The sequence below is a fragment of the Zalophus californianus genome, chromosome 3 (assembly GCF_009762305.2).
Source record: "Zalophus californianus isolate mZalCal1 chromosome 3, mZalCal1.pri.v2, whole genome shotgun sequence".
In the NCBI taxonomy this organism is placed as follows: Eukaryota; Metazoa; Chordata; class Mammalia; order Carnivora; family Otariidae; genus Zalophus; species Zalophus californianus.
In genome coordinates, this window is record NC_045597.1 from 160,731,276 (window position 1) to 160,757,242 (window position 25,967).

A 25,967-nucleotide genomic window follows, 5' to 3' on the forward strand; every position below is an offset into this window, starting at 1 on the left:
AATAAAAAAGTAAAATCTTTAAAAATTTTTTAAATAAAAAATAAAAATAAATAAACAAAACCAGATTCCTAAACAGGAATGTTCTTTACAGGTGACTTTTGCACAGAACAGAACTAAACGTCAGAATCCCACCAGGAAAGCTTGCTTCTCTGACCCTCCCCCCTCTGTGAAACAGGGCTCTCACTACCTCATTTGTTTATATTCAATCTCACTAAACTTGCACTGAGCGGTGCCTTCTGGGTTGTTTTACTAGGCAGCTGCTCTTGTTCATATCTACACAGATGGCTCTGTATTGGTCACACATGGAGGCAACGAACTGGGACAAGGTGTTCACACCAAAATGCTGCAGGTAAGCTACATAAAATTAAATTGTTAATCTCTCTATACATTGTTGACATGCCTGACATTTGGCACTAATTTTAGGGGAGATGATCAAACCCTAAGACCTTGACTATTTGGTTGAAAAACTTCTTCCATATCAAATGGAATGTCTGAGGTAGCAGAAATCCCACGTATGTACAGTCCTAGAGCATGGCCAGGCTTTATGGGTGGAAGTGGTTGTTAGTGAAAACACCACTAATGAGCCCCTGGAGCGCTGTGGTAGGTGCCCCATGCAGACTTTACCTAGAGTACGAGTTTCTCAGCTTTTCTATTTTGAGACCAGTATGCATGATTTCTAAAGTTTGGACAACATTAGGTTGCTAATATACATTTTGGACAAGTAAGAACAAGTAAGTCATCAACTGTCATCATGCTATAATTTTTAAAGTATATTTTAACACACACACATACATACGCATGAAGTAGGAAGATATGATCTCAAGAGGAAAAAAAAGAAGAATCCTTTAAATTGAATAAATTTCACTATGACAAATTTATTAGATTATTATAGTACACATCTGCAGCTTTTGACTATCCAGCCCCTTAGCTCCTTTGGAATACACCCCCTACATTCCATAGAGTCCTAAAGGACTCCTCAATTCTGGTACCTTTTAGCCCCATTTCCCTCCTTTCCCCAACTCCTGCCACAGATAGAGTCACAGGTGCCAGGCCTAGCTAGTCATGGCTCCTGAACCCACTGGCTGCAGGGATGGGTCCGGGGGAAGGCACAGGACCATGATCCTTTCCTGGGACTGATGTGTAGATGCTGACAGAGAAGAACTAGCATTCCCTTACAGCTGCTGAGCTCCTCTGCTATAAGTCAGGGGTTGTCAGAGGCAATTTTCCTGTGCCATCGAGGAAGCATGCCTATTCTTGGAAATAACATAGCCATCGTAGGAAGAAAAGCAAATGTGAGAGGCAGCGAGAGGTCGCTGATGAGACCAGAAAGACTTAGATGCAGATATATGTGACACAGTCTCCACTTGTCCTTCCCATGTAGGGGACCCAATATATTCCCTTTGGCTCTTCATCACCGAGAACCAATAAAATTGTCCCTTTTTTTTTTCATTTTGCCTCTTTCTGGGGTAACTTAATCTTACAGCAGCATTACTCTCCAGATTAGCACTTGGGAACAAGTCCATAACCGTAGACATCTGGAGAAAGAGTTTTTGCCAAAACTAAAAGACAAAAGAAACCAAAATAATGCTCTTTCTCTTCCTTCCTTCCTTCCCTCCCTTTCTTTCTCTCTTTTTCATTCTCTGTGATTAAATATCTTTCTTTCCACGTGTCTGCTAGAGAGACTGGAAGAAAAAGAACAGAAAAGAAAACAGTGAACGGCAAATACTAGAGGAGTATAAACAGGAGGGAACAAATAGAAGACAAGGGGGAGAATCCAAAGATAAGGTGGGAGGCAAGAGAGAAGATAGGCCCTCAGGGTCATTTGAAATTCATCGGATGCTCATACCAACAGATTTAAGACCAACCTTTGAACCAGTCCGTCCCGTCTCTCTCTTCCTGCCAATGCCACCAAATAAAACTCAGAAACAAAGGAAATCCTTCACATCCTAAACTCACTAAGTTTGAATGGAAGAACCATTATGGAATCTTACCAAGAAAACACTTTAAAAATCAGCATGAGGCTCTACTAAGAAGTGGTTTTCATTTTTTTAAGACACATTATTTTAGGCTTTCAAGGATTTCATGGATGTAATAAAAATGGTAGTGTTTTATAATTTAAAAAAATGACTCAACTCTTCCTAGAAATCTTTGCCGGACTTGAAAATGTTTATTTTTCACATACGTGGCCAGCTGTGAATTAAAAATACCCATGTCTTCTATGCACATCTGTGAAACAAGTACGGCCATGGTGCCCAACACCATTGCTACAGCAGCTTCCATTGGTTCGGATGTCAATGGCAGGGCTGTGCAGGTGCTGTCCCCTGTCTTTCCCTTCCACACTTTTTCCATATTGCTGGTTTGCTTAGCTGGATACAGACACAAGCAGTTGGCTTCAGAGAAGTCATCTGTGGCAGTAAACATAGTCTCAGGATAACCAAAATGTCAGGAGAGTGTGCTAGTTTGAGTAGGCTAAACTGAGGTGACACATAGACACATAGTATACAGTGCCTCAAACACCACAAAAGTCCCATCCTTGCACACGTAATGATCCAGAGGGAGCTTTCATCATTAGAGTACCCTGAGATTAATGGCAATTCCTCCACCTTCAACATGTGGCTTTCAAGCCTGCCCTGAGCATCATCATCAGGGAAAAAGCATGGAGGTCAGACCTGGAAGTGATGCAAGTCACTTCTACTAATCATCCACCAGCAGAACAAGTCTCGGGCCATGTCTAAGTGCAAGGGAGGTTGGGAAAATGTGGAGGAGTACACCACAGGCCCAGCTACTATGGAACAAGGGGAGAATGGAGTTTGGTGAATAAACAGTCTCTGTCGCTGGGAGACAAAGAAGAAATCTGGGTACCAAGTAATGCAGAGCTGGGCAAGTCTCTGACACAAACAAGTTCTTGCAGGCAGGTAAGCAGGCAGAACGCCATCCCAGTAGATCTGGTTCAATTAAAGTGTTTCCGTCAGTGCAATTCAACCACAGCACTCATGCCTATCCTTTGTATTTATTTTCTAACTGATATTTTTTAAAAACTGCTAAATTTTCACTTTTTCAGAATAGACTATGACTCCCATATTCCTTAATTCAGAGATCTGATCACATGTACTTTTTTTTAAGATTTTATTTTTTTATTTGATAGAGACAGCGAGAGAGGGAACGCAAGCAGGGGGAGTGAGAGAGGGAGAAGCAGGTTTCCTACTGAGCAGGGAGCCCGATGCGGGGCTCGATCCCAGGACCCTGGGACCATGACCTGAGCCGAAGACAGACAATAACTGAGCCACCAAGGCACCCCTGATCGCATGTACTTTTGAAGTGATGTCATGTTTCTGTTATAAACTGTCCACCTTTTCCATTGGGATGTTGTGGAAAGTCATATTCTCAGAACACTGCACTTATGCTACCAAAAGGAACCACTTTCAAATCCATCTGATCTTCACAGAGACACTTGTTAAGGGCTCTTTCACTCAGAACAAATCTGTAGGAAACTTCAAATTCTTGAGACCCAGTTTTGGGTAGGATCAAACACAAGATAGGAATAGCTCAGTGCGTATGGGGGTTTTCAACCCAAACTAAGTATTAACCCATCTTCTAAAGCTTTATGTTTCTGTGTTAAGGATCGGAAACCTTGCGGATCTAGATTATTATAAAGACAAATTTAATTATCTTCTCACTCCACACACAAAACCAAGGCCTTAATTACAGTACTTTGATGGTGGACGGATAAACAGATGGCAGGATGGACAGAGAGTTGAATAATATTTCAGGCCTACAGGAATATTGGCATGTTATTGTTGCAGACTGGAAAGCACAAATTAGAATGAAAATAAGATGTTTTTTTCCTTTAATTTTAATGGCTGGAAAATACAAAAGAAGGTGTAAGTTAAAAACGTAGAAAAAGAAAAGGAATTAAGAGCACAACTAGAAAGGGGACCTGAAAGTAGAAATTCAGCTGAGCCCGTATTTTCATAGGAAATGAACCAGGGAGGTTTAAAAAACAAAAAACAAACAAACAAACAAACAAAAAAACCTGCAGTAACTGATACTTTCAAGGTCAGGGACTGTGTTGTTATTGTCTCTGTGTTCCCAATGTATCAGTATCAAGCACTCCATAAACATTCACCAACCTAATCAATTATCAATTACTATTCTTCCACACAAATCCCAACCACCGGGCTCTTCTCTAATGAGGCTTCATTTCTTTACCCCTTCAAGAACGCTTGTCAGATCCTTCTGAAACGCCTTGAGCCCATCATTAAGAAAAATCCAGAAGGTACATGGGAAGACTGGGTAAGTGTTCCACTCTGTGATGACAAATGAGAAAACACTCCAAAGCAGGGCCGAGAGCATCACAGCAGCATACAACCCCCACCACACACAGAGAGTTTTCCTAAGAATGGACTTCTACAAAAGGGCAGGATCATGAAAGGCTGAGACAGCTTCTCCATGCTGTATACCAGGTACATGTGTGAGAGAGTGCCCAGGGAACAGCATCACTGAGAGGAGGAACGGAAACGTATGAAGAACACCTAGAAGGCCTTACCCATTCCGTTTAAATAAGAAGAGGAAGAGACTTAGTCTTCCTAAGCCATAAGAAAAAAAAATTGTTGTTTTAAATGGCGAGGAGGAAAACCAAAAGGCCTAATTGCCATTAAACATGTCTCAAAGGAAATGACTCATCTAATCCAACTTTACAACATCCTTTATCTTATCTCATTAGAACAGTTATCTCATGCACACACACTTATCTAGAGTTCTAACACTGAGAAACGAAGCCCTAAAAATACCTTGTGAACTCAGCCCCTACATCATGGTTGTGCAGCAGGAATCTATTTTATTTGTTTAATTCAGACATCTCAACCCAGTCAGAAGGAAACTGTTAGTGTACCAGCTGTGGAAAAAAATATTACAATTAGTTCCATTATTGGTAACAAAGCACCAGCAACAATTATCAGATGTCAGTTTTGATATAGGGAATATTTTCATTTTCACCTCTCAGATAATGTATCTATTTTCTTCTGACTAAATATGCCCATTCTGCAGATAAAAAGCTGCTTTTGAACAAAGAATCAGTCTTTCGGCCACTGGTTACTTCAGGTAAAAATTATAATAATGTCTGGGCTTAGCTGAGAAAATATAAGGTAACCCAATTGCTCTGGGCCTTAGGTCCCTTATTTGTAAAACAGGTTTTTATTATGTGATCAATGAGGTCCCTTCTAAGCCTAAAATTATATGATTTTATGTAAGCCTTTGAACTATGTCCAGAGAAATACTAAATAATAAAAATACCCTTATTCGGCAAAAAAAAAAATTTAATATGACTTAGAACATCTGATCATCATTTACTATTCATTGTTGAGTAGTAAAAAAATAGCATCATTAGAAACAACTTCCAACTCAGTTTTACAAATCTCCCTCCCTTTACCATAAAACCTTTCTGTTTTGAAGCTCCTCTCTGGGCCGGAAGAGATGCGTAGGATAATCACCAATCCTCATTTGCGCAGTTTCTGTCAGTGGGAGGCCCTCAGTGAATTCATGTTCATTGAATGAAGCACAAAGAGGAGAACTGATGGTCAAGTTCAGGAAGTGTATGACATCACTTTTATAATCTAGTGAAACAAATCACCAAACTAAACACACACATGCACAGAGAGAGAAAGAAAACACTAAAGCAATTTTTTTATGAAGGAAGGAAGGAAGGAATGAGGAAGGTAACAGCCCAGTCCAGTGCCCTGTACTTAATGAGCTCTAAATTTCTGAGTTCAGTTACCCAAGAAGAGAGCAAATCAGCCCTCTAGCCAGGTACATCTTCCATTGTACATTAATGCATTGAATGAAGTGCCCTTTTTCACCATCCCTGAATTATCATCACTTCCCCAGTTAGCACAGTCTAGGGGGTCCCTTTGGGAATGCTGATAAAATCGGTTGAGGTTCTCAATCCACAGAGCTAAAGCTCAAACCCTAAACCATGGATACAGACACACTGGGAGGTCCAGACCAAAACAGTCTATTGGATTCTCTCTCTTTTTGTCATCCTAACTGTAGCACAAAGAATGTCCTCTTTAAATGGAGGCCCATGATAGTGCTGCTGTAATTAGCTAGGTTGGAAATACAAGTAGCAGTTTAAATGAGTTTAAAAAGCAGTTGAAATAAGTATCAATAAAATGAAATACTATCATAATAACTTTTAAAATGAGTCAACATTGTTTGCAACCCCACCACCACCACCACCACCCCAAGCTGATGGGCTTTCTTTCTTCCATTAGGGGCTACAAGGCTTTCATGGACTGGGAGAAGGGAGAAGGAGACCCTTTTCCGTACTATGTCTATGGAGCAGCCTGTTCCGAGGTTGAAATTGACTGCCTGACAGGAGATCACAAGGTAAGCCAAATATAACTTTCCTCCTGGCAAATTAAAACAACAACCACAAAATTGTGTTGTATGATAAATAGCCCAATTTCATTATGTAATACTTGTACAATAAGAACAGGATTTTTTCAGTTCCTGGGGAATGTCTAGAGATCCAACCTCATGCTGAATTTCCACTTAAGAAGTCGTCAAGAAGGAATTGCTCCTAACAGTGGTCAGTGGTTGCCAGAGGTGGGGGGTAGGGGCTTAGATGAAAACAGTGGAGGGGGTCAAAAGGTGCAGTTATAAAATAATTAAGTCATGGGAATATAAGGTACAATATAGAGACCATAGTTAATAATACTGTATTGCACATTTGAAAGTTGCTAACAGAGTAGATCTAAAAAGTCCTCATCTCATGAAAAAAGATTTTTTTTAACCATGTGTGGTAATGGTAACTATGTTAACTAGACTTATTGTGATAGTCATTTTACATACAAATATCAAATCGTTATGTTGTATACCTAAAACTAATATGTTATATGTCAATTATATCTCAATTAAAATTTAATTTAATTTTTTAAAAAAATTTTAAAGAAGTAGTCAAAAAAGAATTGTTCATGACGGCCTAAAATGCATTGTTTTTTATTCCATTTCAGACAATAAAGTTGCTTTCCAAAGTCTTTGCCAAGAAAAAAGGGGTCTGTTCCTAAAGTAAGGTCAAGTTATCTAATCCTGAAGGAATAGGTCATTTAGTAAATTGTCTTGAGTAAACATCTGAGAGAACATAACAATGTGATGTTTCTCTGAAGTCAGTTATCCCAAGGGTACTACTGTCCCTAACAAAATAGATGGGAGAGGGGTGTGAAAATAATTTCCATGTTTACTACTTAATCAAGCATCCTACTGGAGGCAGGGAATCATATTTAATCAAAAGCTAACAACTTCCAAAAAAAAAAGTTAACATCTACCATAAAAGGTAAACCATGAATATACCTCAGATATCATTCTCAGAATAGAGAAATTACAGAAACCTTAAATAGAATATAGTATATCCAGTAAGAAACTCTTAACTATAGGAAACAAACTGAAGGTTGCTGGAGGGGAGAGAGGTGGGGGGATTGGGTACCTGGGTTATGGGCATTAAGGAGGGCTTGTGATGTAATGAGCACTGGGTGTTATATGCAACTAATGAATCCCTAAACTCTACATCTGAAACTAATGATACACTATATGTTAACTAATTGAATTTAAATAAAATAAGTTATAAAAAATATATAGAATATCCAAAGCATAGTAATTGTTAGGAAATTTACAGAATGGACCAATGACACATCTAAATTCCATATACAGATTATTCCAACATCATCTTGAACCATCTTAGCTGAAACTAGAAATGATCAATTTATGTAAAATAGGAAGGAATTTGCAAATACTGACTTGGAAATCTTATCAAAATGTCTTTTATTGCCCCAATGTTAGTAAATTTGTCCGTAACTTAAATTTTATATAAATAAGATAGAAAATACAGTAAATGAAGAGATGTCTGGAGAGCAGTCACCCTCACATTCCACTTGAGTTCATCCTTAGGATACGTTATATCCCCATTTTCACTCTAGATCATTGTGAAGAAGTAAACCCATGAAAATAGGAAAAAATTGTTCATATAATTATTTTAAAACTGTGTTTCCTAATGCTTTTCACATCGTGGTACATATACATAATGATAATATTTGCACAGCACATTTACAAACAAGGACCTCGTGTTGGCAGGTAACCAGCCTGAGAATCCTGCCCCAGACCCCACAGAAGTCCAAGTGTCAGGGTCCTGACACACCTGTAACTCATTCAAGGCTCCACACTCAGTGGAAAGCTGTTTTTAAACTTTTTTTTTTTAAGATGTTATTTATTTGAAGGAGAGCGAGTGAGCGAGCATGAGCAGAGGCGGGGGCAGAAGGTGAGGGAGAAGCAGACTCCCCGCGGAGCAGGGAGCCTGATGTGGGGCTCAATTCCACGACCCTGGGATCATGACCTGAGCTAAAGGCAGATGCTTAACTGACTGAGCCACCCAGGTGTCCCTGGAAAGCTGTTTTTAGAAATCAACTAATTTTTCTGATCCTCCACCCTGAAGGTGGTATTGCCAGATTTGTAGCTCGCAAATAAAAATACAGGATGGCTTATGTACCCCAATGTTCATAGCAACAATGTCCGCAACAGCCAAACTGTGGAAAGAGCTGAGATGCCCTTCAACAGATGAATGGATAAAGAAGATGTGGTCCATATATACAATGGAATATTACTCAGCCATCAGAAAGGATGAATACCCAACTTTTACATCAACATGGATGGGACTGGAGGAGATTATGCTAAGTGAAATAAGTCAAGCAGAGAAAGTCAATTATCATATGGTTTCATTTATTTGTGGAGCATAAGGAAGAGCATGGAGGACACTAGGAGAAGGAAGGGAAAAATGGGGGGGAATCGGAGGGAGAGATGAACCATGAGAGACTATGGACTCCGAGAAACAAACAGGGTTCTAGAGGGGAGGGGGGAGGGGGGATGGGTTAGCCCGGTGGTGGGTATTAAGGAGGGCACGTACTGCATGGAGCACTGGGTGTTATACAAAAACAATGGATCGTGGATCACCACATCAAAAACTAATGATGTATTGTATGGTGACTAACATAACATAATAAAATTTAAAAAAAAAAGAGGATGTTGAGCTGGCTTCACATCTTCTTAAAACAAAAGTCAGATATTCCTTGACTTATGTCATACAGGTCTATATGGGCCTCTATAATGTGAGAAGGCTTAGAAATTAATTAAATAATTATTTAAAAAAATAAGGATGGCTGGTTAAATTTGAATTTCAGATAAAGAACAAATAAATTTCTGGTATAAATATGCTTACTGCAGCATTGGGGACATACTTATTTTATCTGGCAATTCTATCTGAGGGCCTTGGTATAAATCCCTGAAGAAACAAATCTCACGGGGATATTCCACAATTTATGGTACCAGTAAAGTTAAAATCTGGTTGTCCCTGTGCCTTCCTTATTACTGGCTAAGGTTCAGTCACTGTGGTATCACTTCAACCCTTGAAATGGTTTATTCCTTGAAGAGGCAAAACTTCTTTTAACTAAAGGGAAATCAGAGAAATTAAATGACAGGCCTATTGCTGCTGGGCACTTGTGGATACTGAGTCAAAACGTGTCCCATTACTCTTCCCACTGTCCAACACCCTTAATGCAAAATATACCCATTTTCACGGTGGGAATAAATCCAAGGCCCACTCTGAGGTGTGTCCAACCTCCTGCCCTATCTGTTGAGAATAAATGAAGGCTGGTCCCAATGCCCATAGAAGGTTGTCTGAAAGGTCAACATTTGAGTCAAAAGAGAACTGTCAACCCAAAGGACCAGATGGAGAGGAGGAGCCCAGCTAGTAAGCCTAAACGGAGAATGCTGATGTTGTCAGAAAAAGCACAGGACATGGGGGCAGAAGGAAAGCCCAGAGATATTCCCGAGATAGACCACTGGCACGCATGGGCTTTCTGTAGCTCCTTAACAACCCGTCTGCACGAGCCCCGTGCCAAAACATAAGGGCCAAATTAGTGTGATGTTTCTCAGGGAAGGAAAGAGATTAGCATAGTCAAAGGTAGTCTCAACATTTTCCCTTCATATGTTCCAAGATCTTTCAAATCTCCAATTTCATACATGCCACTATGGCTACATGATTTCCTCCGTAAATCAGCAATAATACCACCTCCATCAAATCATCATGAGGACTTGATGAGCTCATGAGTTGTAGCAGAACAACAAATCCAGGGGTAGAATCAAATGAGCAACCAGGATCAATTTTTCACTAAGTGACACTCAAAGGCACTCACATACCATGGACTTTGGAGTCACTTAAGAGAAGTCAAACCAGGGGCGCCTGGGTAGCTCAGTCATTAAGCGTCTGCCTTCGGCTCAGGTTATGATCCCAGGGTCCTGGGATTGAGCCCCGCGTTGCGCTCCCCGCTCAGGGGGAAGCCTGCTTCTCCCTCTCCCACTCCCTCTGCTTGTGTTCCTTCTCTCACTGTGTTTCTCTCTGTCAAATAAATACATAAATAAAATCTTTAAAAAAGAGAGAGAGAAGTCAAACCAAGATTATGTAAGATCTCCTGGGGTCACTGCCAGTCCTAGCACTAAAGTGGAAAAGTTTGGCAGATTTCTTACCACCTCTGATACTGATGAGGTTCAATGCAGTGTTAATTATCCAGCAAGAGTTCTGGAATAACTGGAGACCTTTTAAATAAATCTTAAGATAATCTTTTTAATTCAAGCTTTTATGGTGAAATATTTTCATTTTTGGCAGAAAATCAGAACAGACATCATCATGGATACATGTTGCAGCCTAAATCCCACCATTGATATTGGGCAGGTAGGTGCTGGCCCACGGAGATGGATGCCACTTCCCGAAAGTCATTGTGGGGAGGCTAAGTACGTCTAAAGAGCATACAGCCTCACAGAGCTTGACATTTTCCCCTTTCAGGTTGAAGGTTCCTTTATTCAGGGAATGGGCCTTTATACCACTGAAGAGCTGAAATATTCCCCAGAAGGTGTTCTGTACTCTCGAGGCCCAGATGAGTACAAAATTCCAACCGTCACTGATGTCCCAGAGGAATTCAATGTCTCCCTGTTGCCATCATCACAAACCCCACCAACCATCTATTCATCCAAGGTAAGCACTCAAACCTACTGCTATGCAATGTGATCTATCAAGTAGCATGGTAAATGAAAGCAGGTAGACAAAATAATAATAATAATAATGTCAACCTGTATCAGGACCAAATTACAAGAGACTGTAGAATTTGGAGAAGAATCACCTAGAGAAAAGTGAGATTCACAGAGGATAAGTGATCTCTGCCTAATGGCCATCCTTGGCCAAGGTCTTTATTTATTAGTATCTTCTTTCACTGGAAACGCTAAAATTTGGTGAAAAGTTCTGATTTGATAGAATAATATTTTCAGGGCGCCTGGGTGGCTCAGTCATTGAGCGTCTGCCTTCGGCTCGGGTCATGATCCCAGGGTCCTGGGATCGAGTCCCACATCAGGCTCCCTGCTCAGCTGGAGACCTGCTTCTCCCTCTCCCACTCCCCCTGCTTGTGTTCCTGCTCTCGCTGTGTCTCTCTGTCAAATAAATAAATAAAATCCTTAAAAAAAAAAAAAAGAATAATATTTTCACTTAAGAACCTTAAGACTAAAATATTAAAAGTGATTGAAGGCATGATACTACTAAAATCTTAGGAAGAAGTGGCAGCTTGGGAAGAATCCTAGACCGGGCCTCAGTGGACCTGGGTTCTTAGCCTAGCCTCGCCAGCTCCCTGTGATCATAGATGAATCACTCACCTCTTGGGGGCTCAGGGTCCTCATCCATACCCATAAATGGATCCAGAACAATGGTTCTCAACTGGTCCCCAGGGTACATTTGGCAATGTACCTGAAGATATATCTGGTTATCACAGCTGCGGTTGTGGAAGGAGGAGATGTTCCTAGTCTGGGTAGAGAGGCCAGGGACGCTGCTAAATAGCCTTCAGTGCACAAGACAGCCCCCCAACAAAGAATTATCTGGCCCAAAATGTCAATGGTGTCAGGAAGCAAAGACACAAACCGTTAGTAATTGCTAAAGTGGCAGAGTTGCAAATGAAAATAAAGGTCAGCATTTATTGTCATTGCTGTACGCAGATTATGTGAAAATCACTCTGAGTAGAAACTTTCTTTAGGTTTGAGATGTATTGTTAAAATTTTCTTTTAAGTCTTTTAGGAGACTTCTTACTAGGGGTGATGAATTGATATAAGAGAAAATGAGTTCATTTATATCTGCTGGAATGTTATCATTTCCAAACTGGAGGCCAGTGTCAGCCCAGGAACTTTCTCTGGGCATACGGTGATGTAATTGGAGTGTGGAGAGGTGTGGGGGTGCAAATTTGAAAGGAAGGACAATCAGCATCCCCTGTGGGTTCTCATTAGGCTGGAAATCACTCAAAGAGCAGCATTCAAGCCACCAAGAACAATGGGACAGGCAGGACCTGAGTCCTATGGTTGTGACCAGCCACTCATAGGCAGACCCTGAGGAAAATCATAGGTTTACAGGTACCCCATAGAGTATATTCTGTAATAATAACAGGGACCTACCGAGTACCAGGCACTATGCTAGGAGCTTTTGCACTTGCGAAACTTTACAACACCCTGTAGCATAGATATCATTGCCTGAATTTCACTGATAAAGGAACAGAGGCTCAGAGAGATAATCTCACCCAGAGAAACAGAGGGAGTAAGGGCCAGGTTTCAAACTTCATGTCTCTAGCTTAGGGTTGCAAATTGGGGGCCCACTGGCTGAATCTAGGCTACAGATGTGTTTTCTGTGACCCACACAGTGTTTTTAAAAATCAGGGAATTGTAGGGGTGTCTGGGTGGCTCAGTCAGGTAAGTGTCTGCCTTCAGCTCAGGTCATGATCTCAGGGTCCTGGGATAGAGCCCTGCATTGGGCTCCACATTCAACAGGGAGTCTGCTTGAGATTCTCTCTCTCCCTCTCCCTCTCCTTCTCCTCCTCTCTCTCTCAAATAAATAAGTCTTAAAAAATCAGGGAATTGTACATTAAAATAAGAATATCTAAATTCCCTTGAAAAATTGGATGATCTGGTAATTTTGGCTACCTTTTTAGAAGACACCAATGGCCCCTTTAGACAGGATATGGGGGTATCTCTACTTCACCATAATTCCCACTTTTCTCTGCTGTCCTTCAACTGCCCACATCCTCTCATTTATATTACCTGATTGTTCCTGGCAGATGATAGGCTTGCAACTCATCATCTGGTACCCAAGTCTGTACTCTTTTAGAGTACCCTACCTCCCCTGATGCTGGAGTCATAACGAGGCATTTTTCTCTCTGCTCATGAAGTTAACCATTGAATGTGCTTCCCTAAGTAGGATATCACACAGGGTGCCTGGGTGGCTCAGTCAGGTAAGTGTCTTCAGTTCATGATCCCAGGGTCCTGGAATTGAGTCCTACATCGGGCTCCCTGCTCTGCAGGCAGCCTGCTTCTCCCTCTGCTCCCTCCTTCTCTATCTCTGTCTCTCATGAATAAATAAGTAAAATCTTAAATAAATAAATAAATAAATAAATAAATAAATAATAGGATGCCCCCCCAACACACACACACACGCACACATGTGCGTGTGCATCCACCTTTCCTATAGAACAAAGATTTAACCTAGATGGCATTACAGATATGGGAAGTTCAGGTGGTGTTGCAATTTTTAAGAGTACTCAAGCTTCATTCAGTCAATAAGTTACTGAACAAATTATTGTGAGCAAGACACTGTGCTAGGAGTTAGGGATACAATGGTGAATAAAGACCTGGGTCCTGAAATATAGTAGCTTGTAATCTAGTATAGAAGATTCTAAAACAAATGTGTTTTTTTGCAGGGCCTGGGGGAGTCCGGGATGTTCCTGGGCTCATCTGTGTTCTTTGCCATCACTGACGCGGTGGCCGCAGCACGCAGGGAAAGAGACATAGCTGAGGACTTCACAGTGAGGAGCCCAGCAACGCCAGAATGGGTTCGAATGGCTTGTGCAGATCGGTTCACAGAGATGGTATGGAATTATTGATTATTTTCCTAAAAGGTGGCTTTTCTATCTCTTGTTTCTTAGACCTCTAAGGTAAATTCATAACCTAATCTGATCAAATTACAAGGTCAAATTATAAAATGGAAGCTTATCAAAGTATTAAGAGGCGGGATGCCTGGGTGGCTCAATTGGTTAAGCGTCTGCCTTCGGCTCAGGTCATGATCCCAGCGTCTTGGGATCGAGCCCCACATCGGGCTCCCTGCTCAGCGGAGAGCCTGCTTCTCCCTCTGCCTCTGCCTGCCTCTCTGCCTACTTGGACTCTCTCTCTATCTCTCTGTCAAATAAATAAATAAATAAAATCTTTTAATAAAAAAAACAAAGTATTAAGAGGCTAAAAATAAATCACACAAATACCTTGTGTATCTGTAGCAATTCTAAATTTTTAAAAAGCATTTCTACATCTGTTATTTAATTTGATTGTCTCAGCAACCCTGAAGTAGGATGATTTATCATGCTTCAAAAACTAATAGCTAAATATGAAACAACTGGATGATTTCACTGAACCATTTTATTTTTCTCCCTCTATCCTACCTAACCTACTCTTCAAGAAAAACAAACACAGAAAATAATCCATGTATCATGTAGCTATATTTGATAATATACTGTCCGTGTTCCCAATACAAACACAGAGTACACAATCTACCTTTCCTTGAGAAGAACGGGATCTTATTACCAGCTGCCGCTTTTCCACTTCATGACAATGCCCCCCAGCCCAGGAGAGGGATGACTGGGAGTCACCTGCTAGATGCCCATGCACGCAGCAATCCCAGCCTGCTGAATGCTGTAGTGTCACCACCTCGGGGAGGTCACTGAGTCTGCCTGTGCCCGTTTCCTCATAGCATGCTAATATATACATTAACACTCGGTAGCGTTGATTGAGCACCGTCCTAGATATTTTACACAGATTATCTCATGAGTCACTACTCTAACTCTGTCAGGTAACTGGTATTATTTTCTTCATTTTACTATTGAGGAAACTTGGCCCAAAGTCAAGATTCAAACCCAGACCATCTGGCTCCAGTATAGTATATTGCCTCTTAGAGAGAAAAGAATTGATTCTCTACCTCTTAAAGGAAATTTGTGTTTTCAGATCTATACTGAAAGAAGCCTAAATACTTAAATGACCTCTCCAAAACATCCAGCCATAGAGTGAAAGAATAATGTGACCCAGGATTTGGGAATACTGCTCAAAGGGAAATGTCATCATGGCACATTTCCTTCCCTTACATGATCCAGCCCTCTTCCCATCTCCAAACCTGACTCAACACTGCTTGTTCTCCAGTCATACCAACCACCCCCTCTTTCCCACCAAGGGTCCCAGCAACAGCTCTGCCCTCCCAGGCGGCCCCTCACCTGACTGTGCTGTCCACAGAAGGTTTACGATCACCTACCTCAGGTCAGTCCTGCTCAGTTGGCCGCGGTCAGGGAACCAGCACTCCTCCACTGCAGGGACCCCTTCCCAGGACTGAGTTGGGCCTAGAGGGCCCTGTCCATCTCCTCCCAGCAACAGTGGTCACACAGGTAACTGCAGAATTGCTTGATCTCTACCCCAATGCATAAGCACTCCCAACCTTTCAAAAACTGTTCTCAGTCTTCTTTTGCAGTCATAAATATCCTTTCCCAAAATGCGGCAGATTGGCAAAATTAAAAACATGCAGCAGCAGGTTCTAATTTTCCTTTCTTGCCCATGTTTAACTTTGTCAGTCTTCAAATGGTCTGGCTCTCAGAAAATGAATTCCTTCATTTCCAAATTTTTAGGCCATTATTAATAGTTGGGTTATCTGGCAAAGTCAGTCTGTCACATGCAATGGTAAGAAGTGAATCACTTGGATTTCAATTACTATTTGGGACTCAGCCTGCCAGGTACCTTGCCCCTGGGAAGGGGCCGTATTTTCTTCCAAGTCTGATGGTTTTTTGGTAAGACTAATTTAATATGTCTTTGTGGATATAAATCATGTACTAATTCGTATACCCACCAATCAAATGCTCAGGGTCAATGTAAAAGTAACTTCACATTTTCTTTTTTTTATATTTTATTTTATTTTTTAAAGATTTTATTTATTTATTTGAGAGCAAGAGAGCGTGAGTGACTCTCGCAAGAGAGCACGAGTGAGAGACTGTGAGCCAGTGGGAGGGGCAGAGGGAGAGGGAGAAGCCGATACCTCACTGAGCAGGGGTCCCGATGCGGGGCTCGATCCCAGGGCCCTGGGATCATGACCTGAGCTGGAGGCGGACACTTAACTGACTGAGCCACCCAGGCGTCCCTTCACATTTTCTAAAACACGCCTAAATAGCACCTCATGTTATAATCTAGATTTGATATATAAACCTCATTTTAGTAACATGTATTACTTTTTATCTTCATAAAAGTAACACATGTCCATTATGGAAAAGTAAGAAAAATATTGCAAAGAATAAGATGAAAGTTAAAATCAGCCATACTCCCACTAACCAGAAATAATCATAAAAATTTTGGTATTTAGGCACACCTGGGTGGCTCAGCTGGTTAAGTGTCTACCTTCTGCTCAGGTCATGATCCCAGGATCCTGGGATCCAGTCCCACACTGGGCTCCCTGCTCAGGCAGGGAGCCTGCTTCTCCCTCTGCTGGCCACTCCCCCTGCTTATGCTCTCTCTCTCTCTGACAAATAAATAAATAAAATCTTTTTTAAAAATTTGGTATTTATATACATTCACACACACTTGTAATCATCTTTTAAGTCATAACTATTTTTATGTACAATTTATTTACATACTCATTTTCCAAAATTGAGATATCCCTGATATAAATGTTTAAAAAGATTTGATCAGTATAATTGGGAGTGACTTCATGATGAGAGTATGGGCTTCTTCAAATTCTTGACAGTACTTCAGGGATTCAAGAGTTTCTCTGTTCTGACCTCCAGACACCCACAGCAAAAGGATAACCAGAAACCAGCCTTCAGTGGGGCCTCCCAAGGGAAGCAGAGAGGAGGAAGTCCTGACTCTTGGTTTAACAAAGAGGACCAGAAACACACGAAATGTAGATTCTGCTACTTCCTGTCACAGGACATGGCAATACTCCTCCATCCGTATTATACCACAAAGCAGGTGCCAGACATTGTTCTGGGGGCTGGCAAGTCAGAAGTGAATGAAACAGAGAGCAGCCTCTCCATTTGTGGAGCTTACTTTCTAGAAACCTGAAGTCTACCTTCCATCTCTCTAGCCTGGGTTGAAGCAGCCTCTTCGCTGGCCTTCCTATACCTAGTGCAGCCAGAAAGTTGGGGTGTGACAAATATGATCATGGCACTCTAGCATGTACGGAGGTGAGAAGGTTCCCATTGCTCTTCAGATAAAGATGTAACTTTTTAACTTGCCCTGCCAAACCTATAAACCTGCAGGTCCGGCATGACCATCCTCACCCACTTCTCCAGCTATGCATGGTACCCTACCCTGCCTTCTCTCTCCATGCTTGCCGCCTTCTGGCTGCTCCTCTTGTCAAGGACAGAGGCCTCCACCAAGCTCTGCCTTCTGCTAGGAACCATCTTCATCCTTTTCCCAGGCTAATCCCACTCACCTTTCATATTTTTAATCAAATTCAAGAAATCAATTCAATACTTTCCTTTTTGCATATTTTGAGGTACTGGGAGTATACTGGTGAACCAGACTCACAGGTACCTGCTCGCAAGTTGTTTATGGTGTAGCAGGGGAGAAAGACAAATAATTACCATGAATTGTAAGTGCTCAGCTGACTCTGGGTTATGCCTGTGAATTAATAGAACAGAACTTTTCTAACTTAGCCTTAACCTTTTCTTAAAGTCAAAGAGGTCATAGATTTGGCCCCAGCTTTGATCATTCATCATGCAATCAATCATTAATTTTTCCCTGCACCAGACACTGCTGGGGAACTAAAGAAACAGTGAGCCAGTCAATCCCTGCCCACATGGAGCTTACATTCTACTGGGGAAACCAAACAGTAAACAAGTAAACAAACACACAATATAATTTCAGGTGGTGATAAATACTATGAAGCAAAATAGAAAAATCGGGGACTAGAATGTGATGGAGAGATTATTTTAGATAATTTTTGATGGTTTATTAGAGAAATTTTCTCTAGGGCATTGACATTTGAGCTGAGGCCTGAGTGAAGTGAGGGAGCAAGCATAAAGCTGGTAATGATATGGTTAGAGAATAATTAATGCAAAAGCCCTGTGGCAGTTTCATTGGATTCAAAGTAGCATGGGACCAAGTAGCCCTCAAAAATGGCCTTACCTTGTAAGTCTCTGATATTGGTAGAAAAAACTTGTAACTAAAAGGCTGCAGTTGTTGTTCTTCCTGGCATAAAGATATCAGAAATAAAAACATGTGGGGTGCCTGGATGACTCAGTCGATTAAGCATCCAACTCTTGATTTCAGCTTAGCTCACAGTTTCAGGGTGGTGAGATCAAGCCCCGCATCAAGCTCTGTGCTGAGTGTGGAGCCTGCTTAAGATTCTCCCTCTCCCTTTCCCTCTGCCCCTCCCACACTTGCTCTCTCTCTCTCTCTAAAATAATTAGTTAATTTATAAATAAATAAAAATAAAATTTGTGACTTACTTATCTCTACATCAGGAGGGTGAAACCTGAATAATCCTTATTCCAGCTTCCGTTGCAACTAGCGTCTATCACAATCCAGGTCTATATCTTCAGTTCTTTAGAAATTACGATTTGTTCACACGGCAGGCCTCCTAAAGTCCTCATAGCCTGGCTCCTCACACAGACCAGTCTCTTTAAAGCATCTTAGAACAAATCTGAGCCTATCAGATTTACATTTAATCAAACAACAACATGGTATTTTAACCGAAATACAGTCTACCCTTGAACAACCCAGGTTTGAACTGTGCAAGTCCACTTATACCCAGATTAATACAGTACAGCGCTGTAAATGTATTTTCTCTTCCTTAAGATTTTCTTTATAACCTCTTCTTGTCTCTTACTTTATAATAAGAATACAGTATATAATACATATGTGTTAATCAACTCTTTTATCAGTAACAGTTCATTTCAGTCAACAGTAAGTAGGCTATTAGTACTTAAGTTTTGGGGGAGTCAAAATTATAAGTGGATTTTCACCTTCACGGGGGGTCAGCATCCCAGCCCCCAAAATTGTTCAAGGGTCAACTGTATATAATGATCCACTCTGGCATATAAAACTGTACTATGCAAAAAAACAAAAACCAAAACAAACTTTTTTGAGAAACAGATATTAACACTCCTAGTATATTTGGCCTTTGAATTCTGTTGTCAAAACACAATTTGTTCTGACACATAAGAAGGCAAGAGATTCAGAAGGTCTGTGTACCAGAACGTGAGCCTTGGAAAGTCTAAAACCTCCTCTTGTAATAACCTGAGGAGGTTATTACATAAGGTAAATAACAGCCTGCCTATATCTATTTCTTAAATAGAAATGACGGTCAAACCCTCATTTTGTCCTTTGGAATTAAATAAAATAATGCATGTAAGAATATTGTGTAAATACAAGTCACTCTGTAAATATTAAAGTGAAGTTTCCACCAAATACCCATAACTACTAATGACTTTCTTCAAAATATGCCTCTTCCAAAGGGCTTAAAAAGAATTTCCACATTAAATCAAGCTGACCTGCTAAGGGCTGAAAAAAACAACCCTTAAGACTAGCAGCCTCATTTTCACAGATAATTAGTTCTAAGCTTCACCAAAAAGCAAGCCAAAAAAAAAAATTCTTCTCTTTGAACAATCATTTACTATATCAAAGATTGTTTACGTCTGTGGCTTTGGTTACCTTGATCAAAGTTGTTGATTATTTTTTTTATCCATGGGCCCTTTCCTAGGTGCTTAACTCCTGGTCAGAACAGTGTTGCTGGTGGTAGGTTCTGTTCAGAGCCCAGCAGAGCAGCCTGGCTCAGCCAGACCCAGCCAGAAACATCATCTGTATATATTCGCCTTTCTGGTGATGCAAGAAAGAAAAATGTATTTCTTGGAAAATGTGTTTTGTAGAGTCACTTAAAATTCCACAAGGGAAAAAAAAGGAAATTTCTCTTAAAGATATACAGAAAATACCTAATTAATACTTTCAAGTTAGAACTTTTCCTTAGAAACAGTGATTTCATCCAAAAAAAAAAAAATCTTTAGGATTCAGAGACAAGAAGAGCTCCACAGCCTTAAAAATTAGAAAAATCCTGCCTTAAAGAGTTTGGCAGTAGGACAAATACAAAAACCTTGTTATCACTAGCAGCAAAAAGTATTTAAGTATTTATTAAAGTAGCTACAACACCGTGGTGTGTAGGGGCTGCCACCGTGGGAAGCCATGTAAAGTCAAGGAGCAGATTCAGTTTCCATCTCCTGGAAGCTAAAATCAGACACTTAGCTTCGAAACAAGTATGTAAACAGGTTTCAGTTCACCCCACATTTTGAAGGGGCAGCTTTATCATGCTGACTCATAAGGAATACTTGCAACCACAATGAGTGGGTATGTCATGTGTTAGGCGGAGGCCTGACTTTAGAGTAACTTCATGGGAACCAGTCCTTCCATTCTAGACCGGTACCTAGTTCTGATGGCCATGCCTGCCCTGCCCTGTTATTCTGTACAGTTGCTGGGTGTCTGGTTTCTGAAGGCCTTTACCCTCCCCACTCTACAAACCCTGATGCAGCCTCCTTCCACCTGCTTCCTTCCCTCTGCATCACTAGCACCTTGCCACCCCCATGCTTCGTTTTCCCTTCCTGCTTCTTTTGCATTTCTAGATGCCCAGACTCAGTGAGAGTTGGCAGCATTAAAAGTGCCACCTGTTCAGTTTAGTAAAGGGAGCCCTTCCTACCAGATGAAGGAGAGACACAGGAACATTTCCTGCACTGTGAGCAGCCCGGTTTGCCTACACTCCCATCAGCTGGTTTGCCCCCAAACACTAGTCCTCAACCACATATCCTGTGTGCCACCTTGCATTTCTCTGAACAGAGGGACATGTACCGCCAGTCCTACAAGATTGTGTTCTATTTCTTTGTAGTGTTGGAACCTACCCCCATCACATGTAGAAACAGGCATTCTACATCCTGTCCTGCTAAAGCTAAGCCACAGATACTTGGCAAGGCCTTAAAACTAGCACAGACACACCTCAGCCCCATGGGTTCTGCGAGCTGGAGCGCAGACACAAACGCACACTCAGGAGATGACTCGCAGTGGAGGCTCCCATGGTGCCTTCCTCAGAATGCTGTCTACCCTTCTGCACACACACACACACACACAGACACACAAACATTACTCACATGCACATGCACACACGCTCAGACAGGCACATGCCCTCTAGTTCTTCATCACGTTCTCCTCCCAGCCTCTCATGCTATCTGGGAAGACATTTTACTGGCACTCGAACAGGCTGGGAAACTGGTTCCATGTTGAACATTCTTGTCCCAGGGTGCAGGGGCCAAATCTGTTCCCTGCCATGCTTGGTGACACTTGACACAGTGGCCTTTCTTACTACTGAAGGGTGATTATCTGACACTGTTACTGAATGTATATTTTTGTATCTGAAAGCTCTCCTACCTGGTCTCTGGAAGGTAACTCCTCTAGTTGAGAGAAGCAGAGGAAGAAGAGAGGTAGGGAGAGCACCTAAAAAGGAACAGGGCAAAGCTGGAGGCATTCCTCAGATGAAGAGAGAAACAAGCAATGCAGAATGTGACACAGGAAGGAGGCAGCCTTTTAACTAGCAATGGACAGGAGTTCCAATGTACTTAGTGGTTAAGACACGGGTGCTGGAGTCAGAAGGATGTGGGTTAGAATCCTAGCCTTACCTTTGGTGATTTATATAACTTCTCTGATCATTTGGTTTCCTTATCTATAAAATGAGGGGAGAGGTCTGTGGAGAGAATAATTCTAATTACTTTACAGCATTGTTGTAAGGATTACGATAATGCATGAATAGCATTTTCACAGTTGTCACATGTAGGAAGTGGTCAATACACACTGAAGGTGAGGATGAGGATGATGATGATAATGAAGATGATTCAGTCAAAAGTCCACAAGACCACCTTCAGATTTAATGATTTGCTAGACGGACTCACAGAACTGAGAAAAGCTGGTATATTCATGGTTATGGTTTATTACAGTGAAAAGATACAGGTTAACATCAGCAAAGGAAAAAGGAACATAGGGCAGGGTCCAGGACAGACCAGGCACCAGCTTCCATTTGTCCTCTCCCAGTGGAGTCACATAGACAACACCTAATTCTCCCAGCAATGATGTATGAGAAGATATACAAGGTATTGCCAACCAGAGAAGCTTACCTGAGCCTTGGTATCCAGAGTTTTTATTAGAGATCAGCCAAGTAAGCATAAGTTGTCTGCATCTGACCTTAGTTACTCAGTGTCCAGACCTTCCTGAGGTTAAATGATACCACATGTCTCAAGGCCCCAGGTAAACAAAGACATCTTATCAGGTGGGATTTCAAGGGCTTTGGTGTTACCTCTCAGGAGCTGGTCTGGGGCTAAAACTTTTTTTGGAACGTGCAGAGTTTGGACAACCCAGGCCTGCTGACTTACTCCTTTACTGCACAGTGATGATGATAAAGATGGCAACTACGCATTGTCACTAGACCTTGAGACCAATGAGATTGGGCCAGATATAGCTCAGAAGCTGAGAGTTAATGAAAAGCAGAATTGGTCTTGACAGTCATAGTGACTATTGCCTTAATTGTTGAGAACCAACAGGGAGAGATAGAATGGAGAAGGAAGGGGATGATGGCACCAAGCAAAGAAGATAAAGGGAAGATTACCCAAAGCCAATGAAGAGCAGCTTAAGTCCCAGAGGTGGGGCCTTTGAGACCAAAACAAGAGTTAGGTCCTCACTCCAAAAGCTAAGGAGTTGGTGAGACTCAAGAAGGCCAGGAATGACAATTGATCTGTGTTCCAAAGCAGAGGGGCACCTGGGGGCCTAGGTCTGGTGAAAAGAATTAGAAGCAGGTTTTGGAAAAGACTAAAAATTCCATTCCATTTAGCAGAGGAGCTGACCTAAAACCACCTTAGACTAGACTGAAGCGCTTTGTCCGAGTCTAGCCCAGCCCAGGTGCAACAGGATGATTCTAAATGAGATAGCCAAGCAACTCCCCAAGCCCCAGTTAAGTAGAGAATACGGAAAGGCCCTTTGAGAAAGGCAAACCTAGCCCCCATTTACATTTCAATACAGACTAAGAGCAAACAGAACAGAATTTGTAAAGATAACAGGTTAGAATTTGAGGGTTTTTTTGTTTGTTTTTGTTGCCTCCTTTTTGTATTTCTGTGAAAGAAATATTAGGAGAAATGCTTTTTGGGATCTTCATAACTTTCCATTACTTATGGGAAGTTTGTTCTTGTTTTTAACACTTTTGTAACTAAAAGTCAACTCTCCAAACAAAAACAGGACAACAGCAGAGGGGAGGAATATCTGCTTCCTGCCAGACCTTAGGGGGGAGTTCCCAGCAGAAGACACGGGAATTGAGGAGCACAAGGAAGAAGGATAAACAAGTCAAAATCTTGGGGCCTGTAGCCCAGGATAGTAGAATAAGCCTGGGGGTTAATTAGCAAGGGCGCTGTTCCACACAAATCATTTGGCTAAAGGTGTAGATGGGGCTGTTCTCAGATCAGTGCAGAGGAGACCAAGTCTGTAGGCTCCAACGCAAACAACTCTCAGCCTAACCACTCTCCCCTTCCCACTATCCTCCCCCAAACATCTTCCTAAGATATATCATTCTCAGGGGCGCCTGGGTGGCTCCGTCGTTAAGCGTCTGCCTTCGACTCAGGTCATGATCTCAGGGTCCTGGGATCGAGCCCCGCTTCGGGCTCCCTGCTCTGCGGGAAGCCTGCTTCTCCCTCTGCCTGCTGCCCCTCCCCCACCTGCCCCCACTTGTGTGCAATCTCTCTCTCCCAAATAAGATGTATCATTCTCTTTGGAATTCACATCTGGGAAGCAAAGAAGATAGGTAAGTAATCAAAGTGCCCTCTTAAGCAAAATTTAAGTATAGCAGAGATCACAACACGGAATCACTGTGACTTCAGAGTTGTCATGAGAGGAATGGTACCATCCCATTCCTCAGGAAAATCCTGACTCCTCCTCTCAGAAAATTTTTCAAGTGTTGCCTGGGTGGCTCAGTCATTAAGCGTCTGCCTTCGGCTCAGGTCATGATCCCAGGGTCCTGGGATGGAGCCCCGCATCGGGCTCCCTCCTCCGCGGGAAGCCTGCTTCTCCCTCTGCCACTCCCCCTGCTTGTGTTCCCTCGCTCACTGTGTCTCTCTCTGTCAAATAAATAAAATCTTAAAAAAAAGAAAGAAAAATTTTCAAAACCTACAGATTCGAGATAGTTTTTCTGATGAGATATTGCAATGGCATTATGACATTAAGTATTTTATTTGCTTTCTTTCTTAGATCCCAAGAGATGACCCAAAGACATTTAAACCTTGGTCTATCCCTATAGCGTAACATTGCTGTCATTTCCTAAAAGGTAAGATTATTAAGCTGAAGGATAATTACTCAGAAAGAAAAAACATCAGCCAGGCCAGTAGCTTTCAAACTGTTCTAAGGAAGTTTAGGATTGCACAAATGTGTAAATCTAGTTTCTTTTTTTTTAAAGATTCTTTATTCATTTGAGTCAGACAGAGAGAGAGAGAGGGAGAGGAGGAGCAAGGGGAGGGGCACAGGGAGAGGGAGAAGCAGGCTCCCTGATGAGCAGGGCATCCTGCCGCCCAGGACCCTGGGATCACGACCTGAGCCAAAGGCGGACCTTTAAAACTGAGCCACCCAGGAGCTCCTCTAGTTTCATTTTTAAATCTTATCCAACATTTAATTTTTTAACACTAAACATGCATGGCTTTGGATGCTGACAAGGAAAGTCAAGGTATTTTATCCAAGAAAAACATAGCAATTTTTCTTTTCATTTTCTTCTCTTTTCTTTTTTAAAGATTTTATTTTTAGGTAATCTCTATACCCAACATGGGGCTCGAACTCACAACTCTGAGATCAAGAGTCACATGCTCCATCGACTAAGCCAACCAGGCGTCCCCCAGTTTTTCCTTTTCCTCTTAAAATAAATGAGAAAGCTGGGATGCCTGGGTGGCTCAGTCGGTGAAGCGTCTGCCTTCAGCTCAGGTCATGATCCCAGGGTCCTGGGATGGAGCCCCACATCGGGCTCCCTGCTCGGTGGGGAGCCTGCTTCTCCCCTTCCTGCCCCTCCCCCTGCTTGTGTTCTCTGTCTTTCTCTCTGACAAATAAATAAGTAAAATCTTTAAAATAAATAAATAAAATAAAATGAGAAAGCTCTGGATTAAGATATTTTAAAGATCCTATTCCCTGATTCTTTTGAGAATCACTTATATCTTGAGTGCAAAACACCAAACTAAAATCTATTGCTTCCCACATTTATAATTAATTAGTGCTATTTAAAAGAGGTATCTAGTTGTATTTGTTGAGTTCAACCCCTACAATTTTATAGTGCAGCTTAACACAAAACACAGAGCACTGAAGGCTTTGGAGCATGACCACCAAAACTGCCTGAGAAATGTATGCTGACAAAAAGAAACATTGGAAAATTGTTGGAAAATTGCATTGTTGGAAAATTAAACTGTTTTGTGCACACTTACTGGGCAACAATTTTTAATGTTGAAAATGAAAGCAGAGTTGAGAACTACATCATAGATTCAGAGAAAAAATTTTTTTTCTTCAAACTCTAATTTTCCAATTAAATGTCTAAAACAACCTATGTGTATTAACAGATATGTTTAATTCCATTGTGCTTTGTCACATAAGAACTTGCATTGGTAGTTTTGCTAAATCAGACTAAATAATTGATGAGATTTTTGTTTCTCCTTTCACAGTAACAACAAAAATCAAAATAGTCAACATTTAAAATTATATTTTAAATTATTATAAAATAGTAATTAAAAAACATACACCCACGTATAGAGGGCAGAATAGTTAGCTCTTTAATT

General features: G+C 41.4%; 1 protein-coding gene across 1 annotated transcript in view; it reads left to right on the forward strand.

The window, feature by feature from the left end:
* The window catches only part of LOC113919964 (aldehyde oxidase 2-like), an 80,311-nt gene that overhangs the window by 52,295 nt on the left and 2,049 nt on the right, over positions 1-25,967 (forward strand). Inside the window, 9 exon segments of the mRNA XM_035726724.1 lie at positions 254-349; positions 2,183-2,311; positions 4,219-4,309; positions 5,055-5,100; positions 6,270-6,384; positions 10,709-10,774; positions 10,886-11,074; positions 13,824-13,991; positions 24,409-24,484. Of these exon segments, the coding sequence (XP_035582617.1) occupies positions 254-349; positions 2,183-2,311; positions 4,219-4,309; positions 5,055-5,100; positions 6,270-6,384; positions 10,709-10,774; positions 10,886-11,074; positions 13,824-13,991; positions 24,409-24,462 (954 nt within the window). The 3' untranslated portion in view covers positions 24,463-24,484.